The sequence below is a fragment of the Siniperca chuatsi genome, linkage group LG12 (genome assembly GCF_020085105.1).
Source record: "Siniperca chuatsi isolate FFG_IHB_CAS linkage group LG12, ASM2008510v1, whole genome shotgun sequence".
NCBI lineage: Eukaryota > Metazoa > Chordata > Actinopteri > Centrarchiformes > Sinipercidae > Siniperca > Siniperca chuatsi.
This window is the reverse complement of record NC_058053.1, coordinates 12,247,908-12,265,719: the sequence shown is the minus strand read 5'-3', so window position 1 is coordinate 12,265,719 and position 17,812 is coordinate 12,247,908. Positions and strand designations below refer to the sequence as shown.

The 17,812-nt window shown below is 39.7% G+C and overlaps 1 protein-coding gene across 5 annotated transcripts; it reads right to left on the bottom strand.

The window, feature by feature from the left end:
• Positions 1-694: 694 nt before the first annotated feature.
• On the bottom strand, positions 695-17,097 carry LOC122885653 (myc box-dependent-interacting protein 1). 5 transcript variants are annotated; one of them, XM_044217036.1, is made up of 20 exons: positions 16,745-17,097; positions 15,770-15,850; positions 15,539-15,593; positions 15,263-15,357; positions 14,697-14,792; positions 14,213-14,323; positions 13,969-14,061; positions 13,538-13,623; positions 13,313-13,388; positions 12,726-12,778; positions 11,532-11,576; positions 10,588-10,657; positions 10,104-10,226; positions 9,780-9,863; positions 7,864-7,884; positions 5,008-5,397; positions 4,390-4,446; positions 3,875-3,949; positions 3,658-3,759; positions 695-3,576 (listed from the first exon to the last, which is right to left on the bottom strand). In XM_044217036.1, exons 1-20 carry the CDS (start codon positions 16,829-16,831, stop codon positions 3,475-3,477), a joined length of 1,902 nt encoding a protein of 633 aa, XP_044072971.1. In that variant the 5' UTR covers positions 16,832-17,097; the 3' UTR covers positions 695-3,474. The 5 variants fall into 5 exon arrangements, with proteins under 5 accessions (XP_044072971.1, XP_044072972.1, XP_044072973.1 ...); XM_044217037.1 differs by lacking the exon at positions 11,532-11,576; XM_044217038.1 differs by lacking the exon at positions 9,780-9,863 and having other exon boundaries at positions 16,745-17,094.
• Between the last annotated feature and the right edge of the window lie 715 nt (positions 17,098-17,812).

Below are 17,812 nucleotides of genomic sequence, written 5' to 3'. Positions count from 1 at the left end.
GTGTAATAAAGTCTCTTTTAATTTACATCATGCTTGTTCTGATAGAAAGGGCCTGGCTTTTTTGATTCAGAGACACTAATGAGGGCTAGCAAGTGGGTTTCGAACGTGTGCTGATAATCATCTGTTACGTGTTGATACATAAACAGTCATAAGCTAGTGATCACTATAACTGGTGATACATCACAACAGCTGGTACGATGTGAATGCAGCATGAATAGCTGTGGTTACAGGGTGGGCTGCTGGTTGGTTTCAGTACCACGGACAGCAGCACACAGCAACGCTCCTCTTTCCTCCTCATGATGCCTGAATGTTTTTTTCTTTTTTCCAGGATGGGGAGTTAGTCCTTGAACACAGCACACCCTGCTGGATGCTTTACTATTTGCAGAGAAGACATCAAGAGAGCGAAATCCACAGATTAACAGAATTCAGCACATAGAGCGAGACGCTTTTTGTTTTTTATATCGCTTATTTTTATATCTGGAAAAATTAAAACCAGGACTGACTGACATGCCTTTGAGTTATCAGTTTGTTCACATGATGAATGATCAAACATAATCAGAAAGAAAGCTGCTGTTTTTGTTGTCTTTCTAGGTGTTGTTAACAAAGGGAATAGTAACCCCACCTAATTCCTTCCCCTAACATAAAAGCAGACTATATGCACAGTAACTGCAAAAGATCAACAAACAAAAGCAGATTCTGAGTAATCTTTATTATTATTGGTCAGTTAGGTACAGGAAAAACCTTTTTGTCGTATCCCATAGCTCATCGCAGGAGACTGATCCATAAAGACAGATAGAGAACCAGACCCAGGTGAAACACTCACCAAGTTACATGTATCTGAAAATAAAAATATGAAAGTGATTTGTTTACCGTGTGTGTTGTTCTCACACGTGAAGCTTTTTAAATACATGTGAAAAAATCATGCACATCTCAAGTGGTTAAAATACTGAAAACCATTACAAAAAATTTGTCCACCTGAGTCTGGTGGTTTGAAATCTTTCTCTATTTGCCCTGTCTCCATGTAATCATGTTTAATTCTGTTTGGACCATGATACCCCGGCAACACTTTGAGGCAAGGCTGACGGACAACCAGCAATTATAATCAGGACTGATTTGAGAGGGAGAATGGTGGAAAAACACACAGTATGTAACTGTCCAACATCCCCCTTACTAAGATAAATAAATAATAAAAATTAAAACAAATTGCCTGTTTCAACTGCCTCAGAAGTCACCCAAGTATCATGGTCTTAAATTAAGGGTGTTCACACAACAACACATGGGAAGTCAGCATGCTCACAGTAACTCACATACAAATATGAATGTCCTTATAGAATATGTATCTGTCATCACAGCTTGGCAAAATTACACTTATACACAACAAATGCACAATAACACCTGGAACCATAATACCATCCAGCGGAAAATGACCCAAATACATTTGAGTAGTCTTTGTCCAGTCAGAAAAAAACTCCTGTAAAATGGACGACGTCATCCCCTGGTAGGTGGTGGTGAAGTTGTCCAATAACAATAGCCTATAGATAAAGAATGTATGTTTCCAGACAACCCGTAAACACACACACATACAATCGCACACACACAACCATTTTCTCTCACACTTAATAACATCATGAGAAATGTGAATCTCTTTTGACTCAGTGACTGAATGAATGACTGAATGTGAGATAGTTTTCACTACCTACAGTAAGCGGCTATGTTGAGAGCAGTAAACCTGACAGAAGTACAAAACACTCCGTAACATCCTAAGTTGGCAATTATGTTGACATATAGTAGTTACATTAGGCTATATGTAATCATTGCTTGGCAGCATACAAAAATAAAAGAAGTTGCTCTGGTGCATATTCGGAATCATTTGCATTTGAGTTAAGTGGTCTCTATGCAAACGGAAGGAATTGTTTTCAGCACATTTTTAAAAAAAATGAATGAGGCTGGCTCAGTTATTATATATTTGATTAACATTAGGGTGTAACCATATCTGCCTAACTATTATACTACCAGTAGCAGCGTCTCATTGTTGTAGTTTGGTGGCTAGCTTTTTAGCGAGCCTTGCTAATGCATATTTGGAATCCCTTGTGAAAAAAAAAAACCTTGAAAAGATTTTTTACATGCCCACTCCACACAGCTTCACACAACTTTAAACAACAAGGAATAAAAAACATGACAGTCAAAAATGAAAACAGTCGTGTTTTTCTACTCTATAGGAGTCTGAAAACAGTATTTCTGTCTGGATTTTTAAAACATTTTATATTGAACTGCATATGCAGGTAAAGTTAACTGCATATGCATTTATTTGGATTTTAACAACAGATTCATACTACTTATACCACCATTGAACCTAAACTAATACAACAACCAAGGGCCCATGTTTCACAAGTAAATAATTAAAGTAGGACTAAAAGATGGGCTGGATGTGTCCAACAGGCAGTGTCAGCAGCAGAACCCCAGGACTAATTAGAGTGATTGTAGATCAGTAAATAGCAAATACAAATACTGGTGCCAAAACTGCAGTGCTTAATTTTTACTGACACACCCCCTGCTATGCTCCACCTCCACTTATACATGGTCAGAATTGCAGCCAGCCACCAAAAATAACCAAATGGGCACACGTGAGGAAACAAATCTGCATGCCAAAGCAGAAAATGACACTCGATGGCTACACATGTGGCTAAAATGGACTACTGCCAAAAATAGAGCTTTGTTTCAAAAACCCACTTCTGGCTTGAGAAGACGAAGAGCTGCCTCAGCAACATTAATGAGTGACTAAATTCTAGCCCAGATGTTGATGAGATTGCAAGTTTTGTTTTGTTTATTTAAATTCCTCTGTTTATGTGCTGTTTAGCTGGTTAGACTTCTGCACCTTGTAGGAGTAATTTTTCAGCATGTTACTAAGTTAGTGTTAGTATTAAACAGATTTGAGGGCTTCTATGTATGTAACGGATACTCTGCTACACTTGGCATTGTTTTCAACCCTTCAGTATCAGATGAACAAAAGCACATCTCAATAGACATTTTCTCTGTTATGGTGGTGGAATACGCCTTGGAGAGTTTATAATGAGATATGACTAAGAATAAAACATTATAATGCAATTGCAGTGGTAGCCATTGCAGAGGCACCCATCCCTGCATCTATCCTGTATGATCAGGATTCTCTAATCAATTCCTCCGGTATGGAGTAGCAGCAATAGTGCAGCAAGACAGCAAAGAGTAGGACCTGTGAAATGGCTACATCTGTAATTTGTAAATGTTGGCAGAAATCCACAGAAATGCCAAGATCCACTTTTAGCACAGTGTAGCAGACCTTAGAAGTACATGATTTCCACCTGGGCTGTGACAGCTCTGCTTCTATGGCCAAAGTCCTAGTAAAGATCTCAGGGCAAGGAAGGAGGAAGGAAGGATTGAGGCAAAAGGAAGAGAGACAAAAAGAAGGAAGCTGGAATGACGTCCTGTCCTCCTCTTTCACAGCCTCTGGGTGAAATTTTCAGGGAATACTCCTTTAGTGGCATTTTCTTTGTTCTGCTGCCAGTCGACCTGCTTCATTCCCATCAGCCAGCCATCATCCTAAACACACAGACAAATAAAGACATATTCACCTCATTGTCACTGTGACACCACAGTACATAAATGTGTGTGTGTGTATACCTGTTCGTCAGGATTGTCAAAGACGACTACTAGCACCACATCACCAGCCTTCATCTCCAGTTCGTCTGTGTCATTGGCAGCATAATCATGCATCACCTGGACCTATATCACATAAATACTATCATGAGTTATCTCCACATGTACAAGATATATTTGGGTTAGAGTAGATGCTGCTTAGCACTATTGAGATTTTTTGTAATTCTGTATCCTGTTTTACCTTGAACAAAAAGCCAGGTGGCATATCTGCAGGCTCTGATGCTACTTCTGTTGATTCTGCCGATACTGCAGGTGTCTAGGAAAAACAAGACTTAATTTACTGACATGTAGTGCAGACTGAAAAACTAACATAATTGACATAATTGAGTCCAGTTATACTGGAAACAGCTTAATTTGTATGTTTCAAATTAAATGTAACAATCTTTTCAGCATTTTGAGAAAATAAGTTTTTTTGTACCTGATAAGATGGATTTTTTGGGGGTAAATGAGAAAAGGCATGTGTGGCTATTACAGAATCTTAATAAGATGCCATATCTAGTCACCTAAAACATAATCATGAAACATGTAGGGGTAGTGTAAGCTCTTAAAATACCAATGTGTACTATATATTTTTTGAAGGCATTAGAACTCGATCCAGTATTTGGTTTGACTGTGTCACTGCTAATTGTTTTGGAAACAATATTAAATAATTACATTAATATCTGTGACATCTAAAGTAGTTCCTCTTGCACTCACCTCCTCTGTCGCTGGTTCTTCCGCTGTTGTTGCTGCAGCAGCAGCTGCAGACTCGCCCTGAGAGCAGATAGACATAGAGGAATAACAGAGAGAGGTTAGAGAATGAGACAGATGAAAGATTGAAATAAGGAGGGGGAAAGAATGAAAGAAAGAAGAACAGACAAGACAAAGACAGACAAAAAGACAGAGCCGCACAGCCTAAACAGCAAAGTTATGGCTAATACAAAAAAAGTATGTTGAATAGACAGTAAGCTTGGATACTGGTGCACAGTTGCCATATAGGTAAAGCTTTTGCACAGCATACTATGTACATGGACTTGTGGTTAGCAGTCACTGGGATTAATTGTGTGTATGGGAGCAGATGTCTATACTGTTCTCTTTCCCTCAGCAATTAATTTCCAACTTGCCCTCTGTGTCACAGTTGATGCATCCATGCTGCTGGTCCAGATGCATCCTAAATCTTTCCATCTCAAGATTTCTCCTTCTTTCCACCTTTCACTCAAAATGTATCTCTCTATCATCTGTTTCTTTCCAGTACCTCAAACCTCCTTCTCAAAAATCGATGCATCCACAATTTTCGTCCAGATGCATCTCTCCATTTTTTCTCTCCTTGGTTACCTGACCCTCTTCATTATCCAACGTAGCGGCAGCTGGTGTGGCTTCTTCCTCAACGGCATCAGCTGGAGCCTCAGCTGCAGGTGTTTCATTCTCTGTGGCGGGCACCTCTGTGACCGGCTGGCCCCCATCATCGCCCCAGCCCTCCTGGGCTTCAGCCACAGGATCGTAATGAACCTGCTGGCTCTCATCATCCCCCCCTCCCTCCTGAGCCACAGCCAAAGGGTCATGGCGAACTGGTTTGGTTCCGTCATCCCCCCAGCCCTCTGTGGCAGCTGCTATGGGGTCATAGCGGATAGGCTGCGAACCGTCATCCCCCCAGGCATCTGTAGCGGCAGCCACAGGGTCATAGTGCTGCTGGGTGTCCTCTTCCTGGGCACCACTGTCCTCATGCTGAGGGGCAAGGGTCAGGTTTCAAGGAGTCAGAGGTCATAAGAGATATTTTACCTTATGGGGATTTTAAGGGGTTCATAAATCAAATGGTTGAAGAAAATTTAAGGGACAGAAAGGCAAGTATAAGGGATATTTAAGGACAGATTCAATGGTTCAGGTTTCTGGTTTCTATGGGACAAAAGGTTTGAGAATTACCAGGAGAATGGATTATTTTTGCAGGGCATTTGGGGGTTGTGTATGGCCTGTGTATAAACAAAACTGTGAGCTGAGGAACAAAGTAAAATATTTTTGATAGACAAGGGATTGGGAAATTGATAGGGATATTAAAGGGACACTAAAGTGTTGTATTATCAGAATGGCAGGTAAGGTATTCAAAAACATTAAAGGACCATACAAGTGATTTTGTATGCTTTAGCCCATTAATTAAAATGATTCCAGATGATTTTGCTGATGCCCTAACTTTCCCTCTAGTGCCGCCTGAAGGTTTACAGTTTTGCCTGAGAGTGAAATGTCTCGACAACTATTAGATTGATTGTCAGAAAATTTGGTACAGACATTCATGTCCCTGTCAGCGGGAATTGACTTGTAATAACTTTGGTGATCATCTGACTTTTCCTCTAGTGCCATCATCAGGTCAAAATTTTACTTTGGTTTATGACCGAATACCTGCAAAATTACATTCCCATCAGCCTCAACTCTAGTTTGTCTTTAGTGCTAATTAGCAAATGTTAACATGCTAACACGCTAAACTAAGTCAGTGACTAAGAGTGAACATTATACCTACAAATCAGCAGAATGTTAGCATTGGCAATGTGAGCATGTTAGCATGGCGTTAGTTGGAATTTCACTGAAAGCACCACTGTGCCTAAGTTCAGTTTTACAGCCATTTGAAAATGGTAGGCAGTATTGTGAAAACTGCCTGATTAGTAAAAGGGCTAAAACTTTCAAAACCATGAGAATGGCCTTTTAAGGGACTTGAACATGGATGAGGGTTTGATGAGTTGGCATCAAGCATTGTTTAGATTCAACTTAATTGTCATATTTAAGGGGAAATGGAGCAGTTTTGCAATGTATGAGCAGAAACTGGGCCATGAAAGATGCCAAGGACATCGTTGTGAGGACTTCAGCAGCAGATGTCAGCAAATCATCATCATCATCATCACCATCATCATCATAATCATCATCATAAGACCCAAGAAGATTGATGTAGAAGGATAAACCTTTACAGAAAAGGTTCAGTTTAAATTAAAAGACAGATGAAGATAAAGAAGGGTGGCAGCAGAAGGCAAAAACGCAAAGACTGCAGCCTTTTCCCATCAGAAAATAGATGTTGGATCTTCTGTGTGTAGTTTGCAAGCATGGTTTATACTCCCACGGCTATGTTCAGATGGAGAAAGAGGAAGGAAGCTTTGTAAGAGTAGAAGTGTCGTTCCTTTATGAGCTATCACTGCTTTGCCTCAAGCTCTATTACAGCAGAACAGAATGATTGCTGAGACACATCTCTCTTACAGTGATAGGGATGAACAAAAAAGTTAGTTAATGGTCAGAATGCCAAGTTGCAAGCAAGGCTTTGTGAAGTTGCCCACTAGCTCTTATCTCTTGTCTCATTTCTATGACACAATCTACCGAAAACATGAGCAACTTCACCCAACTTTCAGAACAAAACTGTTCCCTGTGTGTCACATGGAGCATGTAGCTAACATGTAAAGGCTACATGCTCTTGGAGTGCAAAATGTGAACATACAGGGATACGTGGGGAAACAGAAAGAAAGGAGGTTAATTCAGTTACAAATCATTTCACACGGAAAGGACTTTTAATTTACATTTACTGCACGATTAAATTTATGCTACAAGAGTGTGTACATTTGTCATCTTTTATGGATGTCAGTGGTGTCTTACAATCAATCCTTTATAGGTTCTGAATCTACAGTATGCTGTATATCATCAATATACTGTGCATCCCGCACATATACTGTAGAAAGACGGAGAAAGAGACGGCTCTTAAGAAAGGGTTGCACATCAGACACCATTTAGATTGATTCACTATATATAACAGTGTAAAATGTCAATTTGAAACTGAATTGACCCACGCTCATTCCCAAGTTCTATTTGTGCTGTTCAACAATCTCTTCAGTGTTTAGTGTTATCACATCAAGCACTGCGGACACAAAGACAATGCACAAACAGATTTGGGACAAACAAATGAAAGAGATCCAGTTATGGAAAAGCTTGTTTATACACAGAGATGGCCATTATAGAAGTCCCTAACCAGCATGTCCTGCATGTTCGTGAAGCATGAGAGTGGGGCTTGTATAATGACTACATAAGTAGTAAATGTAAACAATGACAAATGAACTGATGGTTAATATGAACACAAATAAGAATGTGCTGATGAAGATGATGATCATAATGATAACTATATATTTTTGCACATTTAAAAAAAAAAGTGTATTATGATATACTTACCCATGAGTCCCAGTTTGCAGGCTGTGGAAAACAGAGGAAGCAACAGAGTGAGAAGACAAGACAAAACTCTTCACAAAGCTCTTGCTTAGGCCCCATTGCATTCAATAAGACATTTCCAGTCCAGGTCCCATGCTCTAAACCTACAAGCCCATAGTAGTAGATCTCCAGCAGAACAAGAGTACAGGCAATACTTGGTGAAGTCTGAAGCGCTAAGTGATGTAAGTCTAAAGACAATATCTTTATTGTACATGTCAGTCACCCACAGAGCGAGTGGAATGTAGGAGAAAGGTGCGCTGCAAAACACACATGTTTATTTTAATGACTAATTTAATTTTGCAGTCTCAAAAGCTAATTTTTATTCATTTTCATTCAGAATCCACAACACATCCCCCCTAACAATGTAAAATTTTACTTGCATCAGAGTATCTTGACATAAATGATGTAAAGAAAAGATTTACCTTTACAGTATGTTCAAAATCCTTACAATGAGGCAAGTGAGAAGAGTTGGCAGATATATTAAAACTAAGAAAAAATTATTTTGGGATTAATTAATTTGATCTTTAAAGTTTTCAGTCCACCTCTACTAAAGAAGTCATCCCAGAGCTCCAGATAGCATGAGACAAATTTGTGACAGGACTGTATTGAATTATCAGCATTTTAAAGTGAGTACTAATTGCACTCTATGTACTCTGTGGAATCATATAACAGGAATCATTAGCATTCATTTGGAGTTGTGTTTCCTACTAATCCAATATTTATTTGGTCTTTATCTTAACTTTGTCTGGATATTTTATATAAAACATATCACACAACGAACATGAATTCTGTTTGATGAAAAGACACAGGAATTGTGTACATTGCAGCATTTTAAGAATTTCTGTTATAGACTCTGAGCCTGTAAACAATTATATTACTGTAACAATGGACACCACTACTGACAGCATTGTAATGCTCAATTACAATACTTTGATAATGAATACATGTAAAAATTTATAGCCAGTCTGTCACCTAAACTTCATTATGGAGTTTTGAAATCACACTAAATGTAGAGTTTCTGGATTTAAATATCACTAGTTTCACAGACCACCTCTAAGGAAACTTGAAGCATAACAGCTACTTTTTGAATGATAAAACTGTGGTGTATGTTTTATGTTTGTGTTGTCATGCTGCAGATTGTCTGGTAACTCCAATGATTAATTTCATTACAGAGTAAAAAATCGCAACCACAACAGATCTAAACGATGTCATCTTTTCCCCAGATTTTCTGTCAGGATAAGGCCAGTTTACCTGGCTCTGGTACCTTCTCACTGGGTCAAGGTATACAGTAGGCTACATGCCATTCATCTGTTAGGTATTGGAATGCTGCACTGAGGCTGAGTAGCAGACCTGGATCAAACAGCAGCTGAATATATTTTGAATGAGTGAAATAACATGTGGTGTACTTATTTTATCTCACAGCAACTTTTAGGTCACTCAACAAGATAAAGTGTCATTCCTGTATCGACAACTACATTATGCTGCACAGTTCTGAAGAAAAAGAAGTAAGAGCAGAGCTTTAGTCTACAGTTCATGCCATGAGTGATCTGTGGATAGTGCTGAAGCAGGAAGACTTGGTCATTAAAAGCAGGTTTCTAAAGATCATCATGCCATCATCTAACTCTCTTTTGGTAAATTGGAAAGAAGCAGTGCAGGTAACACCTCAAACTATGCCGAGCTTACCAAGTGATTTCATTTCAAGCTTGTTTCAACTGGAAATGTCCAGCATCATAAACTGATGGCAAAGTTCTCTTGGACTTAAATATCATGAAATGAACTTAAAACCTTTCTGAATAAAATATAAAATCTCTTGTGAAGCTTGGCATTTCTTGCAGTGGAGGGTCTCTGCGATTTATATGTTCATGCCATGAATCATCCACCTGTGTGACCGTGGAGGCTTTGGTTGCTGCACTGAAAGGGTCCAGGTCCATGTCCAACAGGATGCTCACTGCGGGACTGTCAAACTGATAACAACAGGAATAGGAGGGCTCATTGGCTAACTGGGCGCATTAGAGGGGGCAAGGAAAAGGACAGAAGAGAAGAGAAAGCAAAGCAGAATAGAATAGAATAGAATAGAATAGAATAGAATATGAGAAGTAGGTGGAGGGCAGGACAGAAAAAAGGAATATTTAAAGGCTCTGACCTACAGGAGAGAGAAAAGTTAAAGGGCTATGGCTGTTCGGCGACAGCAGCTGCTCACTAACCTCTGTAGGGGAGGTGACGCTGATATCAGGAGCAGCTGCAGCTTCAAACAGGTTGATGATGTTCTCTGTTTTCAACTCCTTAGATGGGGTCACCTTGGGTGGAGGAGGCACTGCTGGCCTCAGCTAGGACAGAGAAAGAAATATGGTGATGAAGTTGTGCCACAAGCCAAATGAAAATAAAATTCAAATTTACTGTCATGTTAATAGATGACAGAATTAGATGAGAATGATTACGGATAAAAATTGTATAACTCAAACTCATATCACAAAATAAACGTATTTTTCTCAGCAGACGTTTTGACTTGCTATTGCAGGATAAGCACGGGTGTAACTCATTCAACAGTGACATTAACTATGGCTCCTATATGAAATGCAGCCATCATAATTAGCCACACCTATGTGGAGACATAATTTAGTGACACCACTCCGATGCCTCTGAACACAATGACAGCCTCAGTGTGTGCGTGGGTGTGCATGTGTTTACCTTGGATGGAGATTTGGGGATTGGCGGTGGTCCTCCTGGCCTAAGACTGTGGTTAGATGTTTCTTTTCCACTGAGTGAATGAGAGACAGAGAGAGATGGAGGGCAAAAAAAGAGAATATAGACTGATTACAGAGCAAGTAACCAGGATGGCCAACAACGTGAGAGAAAGGTCTAGCAAAGGTTAAAAAGAGCAGCTAAAAGCTAATACAACTTGAGAAGTTAGAAAGGCATGCTCTACAAGAGTCCAAGAGGAAGTTGTCGTAGCAAGAGCTGTCATGCAAAAAAAAGTGAGCCTCCCTTCCCTCCATCCCATGCAAGCAGGCTTTGTCTGTGCCTTCAGAACATCCTCACAAGTGAACAGTGATAGAGGCATTCAAACACAGCCCCAGATCTGTAGATATTTTAAGGGTTGGAAAACCTGCAACTTATTGCTGGACTAGGCAGTTTTGTACATTTGTGGCTTCAAATGGCAGTAAGAGGTAACTCTTTGAAAACTCAAGCACTACATTACTAAGACTGAAAGTGGACAAATGTGGCCCCAGTTTAATATACTGTATTTGTAACTTTGTTTGGGAATATGCAGCACTACACCACCTAAATCAAGGTGAAAAGTGGCATATTCTAGGTGTCCACTTAGTGTTCTTCAACAATTCTCAGTTAGTGGGAGATGAGATACTACGTAACTTGTGATTTATGTTATATTGTTACGTAACAGTGTTGCTTGGTGCAGAGTTAAACATCCAAGTTTGCTCAATCCTTATATACCTGCAGCTCTGGGCACACAACTCTCCGATCAGTGTGTCTGTGCATTCACTTGCACAACCAAGCACTAGTTCTCCCCAAGCCTGCAGACTGACTGACAGACAGACGGCTGGACAGACAGGTAAGTTGGACAGACAGACAAGAGTTTTGTCACCATGGTTACCACAGTTGCTGCCGGTTACCTCCTATTTGTTCCTGACGATGAGGCGCCGCTGTTACCTGTCTTTCTGTAATGGGGGGTTCAGGGGTGGCTCCAGGTTAATGCATGCCATTTTGTTTGTTTATTCCTGTAGCTTAAAATGTTTTTGATGAGTAGTGTTTTAATCCATGAGTTTCATATTTTCCAGATATAGCAGGAACAGAGAGATCAACCTTCAAGTCAGTAAAATAATTAGATGGAGATTTTAGGATCACAAAAGTCTTTTGTGCATCTCTCTAGCATTTATCCTCCAAGAGTACTTCAGATGCCACAGCAACTTATTCAATCTGTAAGACAGCAAATAAGCATATTGTACCTATTTGTGGAGCTTTCTGTGTGCCTTCTAAGAGAGAATAAATGGACCACTGAGTGGACCACTTCTCTATGGCATGCTGTGCTGGCAGTAAAATATGCTGCTTTTGTGATGGCTTTTGGAAGTACATGTGTGGGCCTTAAAAATTCAAATTAAAAACCTATTGGCTTACAGCAAACTCACTAATAGGGAAAATAAATGAGTTTGTTGAAAATAACCTCTCCACTTAATTTATTGCTGTTTTAACTTCTGATGTAGCACACTACATTCATCAAGCACGATGAATTATGTGCTCTCAAGAGGTTCAAATATTTGCGTTTCTGAAAAGATTTATTTTTGCCCAAGTCTAGAAGGAGCCATAGACATACAACAAAGCAAGTATTTTCTTTGCTGGCTAAGATGACCAACCACAGCGACTGATTGATGAGGCTCAGCACTCTAAAACGATTCCCAGGATTTCACACAAACAGCTGTTTTCAGGTAGACTGGGGCATTTTTTAGAATTGCAAAATGGTTGAGGTTACTGGGTTTTTACCTGAATGGAATATTAACAAAATAGAAAGGCCAAACCTTTGCACAATGTCCCAGTACTTTTGAGTCTGAATAGCATCACTGTCAGCTATTGGTGTTTATTTATATTGCTTATATTAATAGATTTCAAGACATGCTATATGCTGAAAAGATATCTTGACATTTGATTCCATGAATCTCTTCAGAATCAAAATCTTTGATGTTAAATGAAGAATATACAATCAAACAATCATATTTTTCTTAAATAATCAAATGATTAATCTGTTAGAAGGCACTCTGCAGCAGAAAGTCTCGCTGTGATTGAGTTTACATGATGGATCATTGCTCACTAACCTGCTTCTGTCTTCTTCTAATTTCTCCAAGACATCATACAAATCCTGATCCAACTGCAGAGGGGAAAGATGGGGTGTTAGATGTTATACCTAACACCAACAGCACAAGTTCATCATCATCATCATCATCATCATCATCATCATCATCTTCCTACACTGTTCTGGCACAATCTATGCACATTCTATGACATAATCATTACATTGTGTTTTGTGTTCCTCCTGCTCTGTTATATATCCAAGTGCTGCCAAGTGCGTCAGCTTGTTTGCATCATTATGTTCATATTCAGAGAGATAGTATTTACACTCAAGCTAAGGCTGTAATACATGGGATAATCCCACTGCAGTCAGTTAAAACCTCATATCCTGCTTTTGTTTTACTGGGGGGAAAACCCAGAAATGAACCTTAACAGACTTTGCATCTGGTTCCAAAACAGCACTGAAGGGGAGCAAGAAGTTTACGTTATTAGATTAAATTGCAGCTTTTGCTGATGTGGTCAACTGTTGACATTTTCCATCAACTGCTATCTGATACACTGTGTCAGTTTGTTTCATCTGGTCTTTATCTACAAGCATTAATGGAGGTCTCACCCGGCTAATTTCCTTGTGAAACTTCTCCTCAAAACCAGCCAAACTCTGGAAGGTGCTGACATAAAACCCAACACGACTAGAGAGGGCAGAGAAGAGAGAGAGAGACAGTATTGACTGCATTACTGGCTTAACTTTGTTTAATATCCTGCAAGGGTAAATGAAGTGCAGATGTAAGTGAAACAAGAACATTAGCTTCCACACACACATACATACATACATACACACCTGTTCCAGAGTGAAGGTAACTCCTCTTGCAAGTCAATATTAATCTCCTCAAATACCTTCTGGGCTCTCTCCAACTCATCCTCAGCCTGAAACATACAAACACACACACACACATGCACGTGTGTTGGCACAATGCATCATGGAATGTTTGTGAGTGTGTGTTTGATGTTCTGTTGATAAATGATGTGCTGTATGTGTGTGCGTAAAATCCCCTGACACTTATGATTCTGCTCCAACATAGTTTGGCGACAGTGACAGTGACAGGGAACATGGGGCAGAAAAAGAGAGCGATGACGTGCAGATATAAGTTCAAACTGAGGACCTCCTTGTTACATCCCATGTGTCTTTGACCGCTGGGCTATCAGTACACCCCTTATCATTGTTTCACAGTCAACAGACCTTGTAGGAAGTGCGGTAAGATTATCGTGTACCTGGTTCCTGGACAGACTGCTCTGGGCAACATTGTGAGCAGACAAGATACCCTGAGCCCAACCTGGAGTGGCCCTCTCCAACAAAGAGGAGGGCTGCAAGAGAGAGAGAGAATTCATATTAAATGCCGTTAAATTTGATAAATGTTAATACAACAAATAAATGACAAACAAATTGTTTTATATAAATGTCATCATTAGCAGCGTGCCATTGCTTTTGTATAAAACTATTTTGTATTTGTTTTACCTTGGTAATTTTAATGCCCCCGTCCTTTTTCTTGGTCTTGTGAGTAGTGGCATAGTTGTGCCTGGCACTGTCGTAATCGACCAGCTTCCTGTCCCTCTTAGCTATACGTGCCTGAACAAAACCAAAAAAACACAGGAGAACAAGTATTTGTGTTATTCAGTGTCTCCACCTGTGCAGAAGTACTCAGTTTTACATAAATTAGCATACAACTTATTTTTCATTGGCTTGTGTGAACAAATCAGTTTTAAACATTAGGTCCAAATTTGATTACAGTTTTTACATTTCATACCTTTTCAACAGCCATTTTTGTCTTAAATATTTATAACTCTATGCAACTGAAATACAAATACAGCAGTGTTTGATTATCACAAGATCACAATATACAGTATTATGTGGAGGAAAGCCTGGCTGCCACTGCATGAACACTAGATGCTAATAATTTTTGGTCACGGTTGCTACAGGTCTCTCTGACCACACGGCTTACCTTGATATCAGGGAACTGGCCTAGGTAAGTATCCATGGAGATGAGAGCGTGGTCGACCAACTTTTGGTGGTAGTCAGTCCACAGCACATCGCAGTCCTGCAGCATGGATGAACATAACAGTACCATAAACATCACAAACACACAATGTCAGAGATTAAATAAGACAAATTGCTTGCAATGCTTGTTTTATGACAATAGTATGCTTCCTGGATGTATTTCTCCATCACTTCAGAGTTATCTCCAGTAGGTCTGTTGCTATGTCTTGGCTTGTGGTCTTGTACCTAAATTAAGAATACACTGAAACCCTTTTAATTGATTGCAGCATTTTCTTGCAGATAGCTTGTAGTAGTTTTGTTTTGTTTTGAATGAAGTCGGAGGAAAATTTAAAGAGCTACTCAACCTCTCTCATAAGAAATGCTAACGTATAATTTTGCTGTCAAGAGGACAGGAACACAATCACACACAGCTGTGCGTGCCCTGGGAAAAACAGCTGCTGTGATGCATAAGCTAATCAGGAGCCAAACACACACACAGTTTTAAACACATTCATGAAAAGTGTTTCTGACCTCCACAATGGAATCCACTTCGTTCTTGCCGTACCAGTCTGGCTCATACATGTCAGCCAAACACGACTGCACGTTCTTGGAGGACTCGTGCATGGCTGAGGACAAACACACATATTCTACATTAGTGGAACATCAGTGGATATTTGCAGGTTAAAGTGTGTATTTGTACAAGCATGATTGTGTGTCTACATGTATGGCTTGGTACATGCAAGTGTATGTGTGAGTGTATTTGCATATTCAGCAATGTGAATCTGTATGGGCCTGTGTGTGTGTCACCTTTGACTGCCTCCAGGTATGCCCTAAGGTCCCTTTGGAGTTTGCTGCCTTCAGCCTGGGGTGAAGCACAAAACATGAGGCAGTATTAGGAGATACGTACAGAGGTGTTACAAGCCTGTTGAGCCAGTACATATAGCCGTCTCAGCAAACGCAAGTTTGTATTCAGTTTCGGGAAAATTAGACATATGACTCTTCAATACAATGTAGAACCATTCGTTGGACTGTACTCACATATTGTTTGTTGAAGTTGATCACTCCCTCCTCAAAAGCAACATCTTTGGTCTCATCGGCTTTGCCAAGCTTCTGTAGGACCTGTAAGTCAGTCAAACAAATAATAACATTAGTGACAATACCAATACCAAGGATAAAGTTAGCAATTGATTCTGTTCAGACAAAAGACAAGAAGTTTAAGATCAAATATGATTTCTTTGCATTCATGGGTAAAATGAATGGGTTGCAAAATCAGTATGACACAACATATATAGGCAATGTTAAAAAGAGCAGTGGGGACATACATTAAAGAAATGCTGTTTAATCGAATGATTAGTAAATATATAACAGAGATAAGCCACAATGACAGTATATCATACAGAAATGCACGTATGCATTACATACATTATTTCCATGTAAACTCATACACATGTTGTCAATACAGTGATATTCACACAAGGTTTACAGGGATTCGCCTTATGTTTTCTCTCTGTAGCCTTACAGTACATGATGCATTATGATAGACAAATAGCGCCCCCTGTCATTTATTCAGTGCACAACGCGCAGGTGCATGAACGCATAGACTAGGCCTCATATCTACCACCTATACATATTGCAGCATGTTCGATAATTATCACCATAGTGCTTACAAAATGTAAGAGAGAGCCCCTGTAGTCACCATTTGTGTGACAAACACTCATTAAGACACCCAGATACTGATGTAAAATGCCAGTAACACATCAGTCAAGGACTAAATTATGAGTAAGCCTACAGTATATCTCACTGCAAATATGAACGTACACTGGCTACAGGAACGAAGTGTTTGAAGTGGACATCCCCGTCCCCATCCCCAAACACAGCATCCAGCTGCCCTTAATAGTATGATGTCGTGATGCGACACTGCGCCTTGGTGGAGGATGCTGCACTGCTGTTTCGCGGCTTGTAGGCCTTAATAATCATTTCCCATTCATGGACACGTTAGTGAGCAGCTCTTACCTTCTCTTGGGCTCTCGTTAGTTTTTTCTGAACGTTGCTTGCCACTTTCCCTGCAGTCAGCCCCTTCCCCAAATTCAACTCAGCCATCTTGTAGCGTAGATCAGTCTTTGAATGCGGGAAGGAAAGAAATTAAAGCAATAACGATCGGATGGACCGCTACGGCGACCGTTGAGGCAAATTCATCAATGTCCAATGGAGAAATAATGGTGATAAACGTAATTATGTGATGCTATGAAGTATCTTTAGGAAGATGTGTGTGTAGAGAGCTAAGCTGTATTCTCAGATACTGAGCTGCTGTGTGCGTGTCCGTGACAGAGGAGGATGCTGTCAGAGATGCTCTTAAAGGCGCAGATGCTGCTGTGCGTCCAAAAAGCGGTACAATATAAGATACTATAAATCAACTGGTAAAGCTACAATATGAGCAGAATTTAGTGTTGTTGAAGGAAATTCTGCACTTGAGACCTTTTAAAATACTCTTTGTTGATCTTTGTAATCTCAATGTTTTACCTCAAAGTTGGTTTCAGACCCTATGATCATGAAGTCAAGTCATAAAATGATCAATGTATCAAATCCATGGAGAATAAATAGCCTGTCTAACATTCACGATTAACCAAAAATTCATATCAAACAGTGGCAAGAAACAGCCAGGCCGACTCCCAAGCATCTGTCTCCGCCTATCATATAGTTACGTAACACGTGAAGTGGCGTGTAAACCTGGTAATTATAGTATCACTGAGGAGCGGTCAAGTGACTGAAGGAATAAACACTAGTGAATACACTAAAATTTTTCTGCAGTGTTCCTTGGTTTGGAAATAATAATAATAATAATAATAGATCAAAATACAATTTAGCAGTAAGTTTTGGAATAATGCTTCTTTCAATAAATTCACAGCAGACTGTCAGTTGAAGTGAATGATAACCCAGCGGAGGGGCAGGCCTGTATCCCAAATCAACATTATGTGACAGTAAACCATTAAAACGAGCCATCAATTGTAACACGTTTTCTCCCAGGATACACTGAGCTTGTCACTATAGACTAAAACAGGTTTTATCTGGTTCAGAAAATGT

Coding starts and splice junctions, on each gene's coding strand:
- LOC122885653 (XM_044217036.1), bottom strand. CDS start 16,831: ATGGCTGAGTTGAATTTGGGGAAGGGGCTGACTGCAGGGAAAGTGGCA. Junction 9,864..10,103: donor GCGTCACCTCCCCTACAGAG/GTTAGTGAGCAG, acceptor TGTTGTTATCAG/TTTGACAGTCCCGCAGTGAG. Junction 3,760..3,874: donor CACCTGGCTTTTTGTTCAAG/GTAAAACAGGAT, acceptor TATGTGATATAG/GTCCAGGTGATGCATGATTA.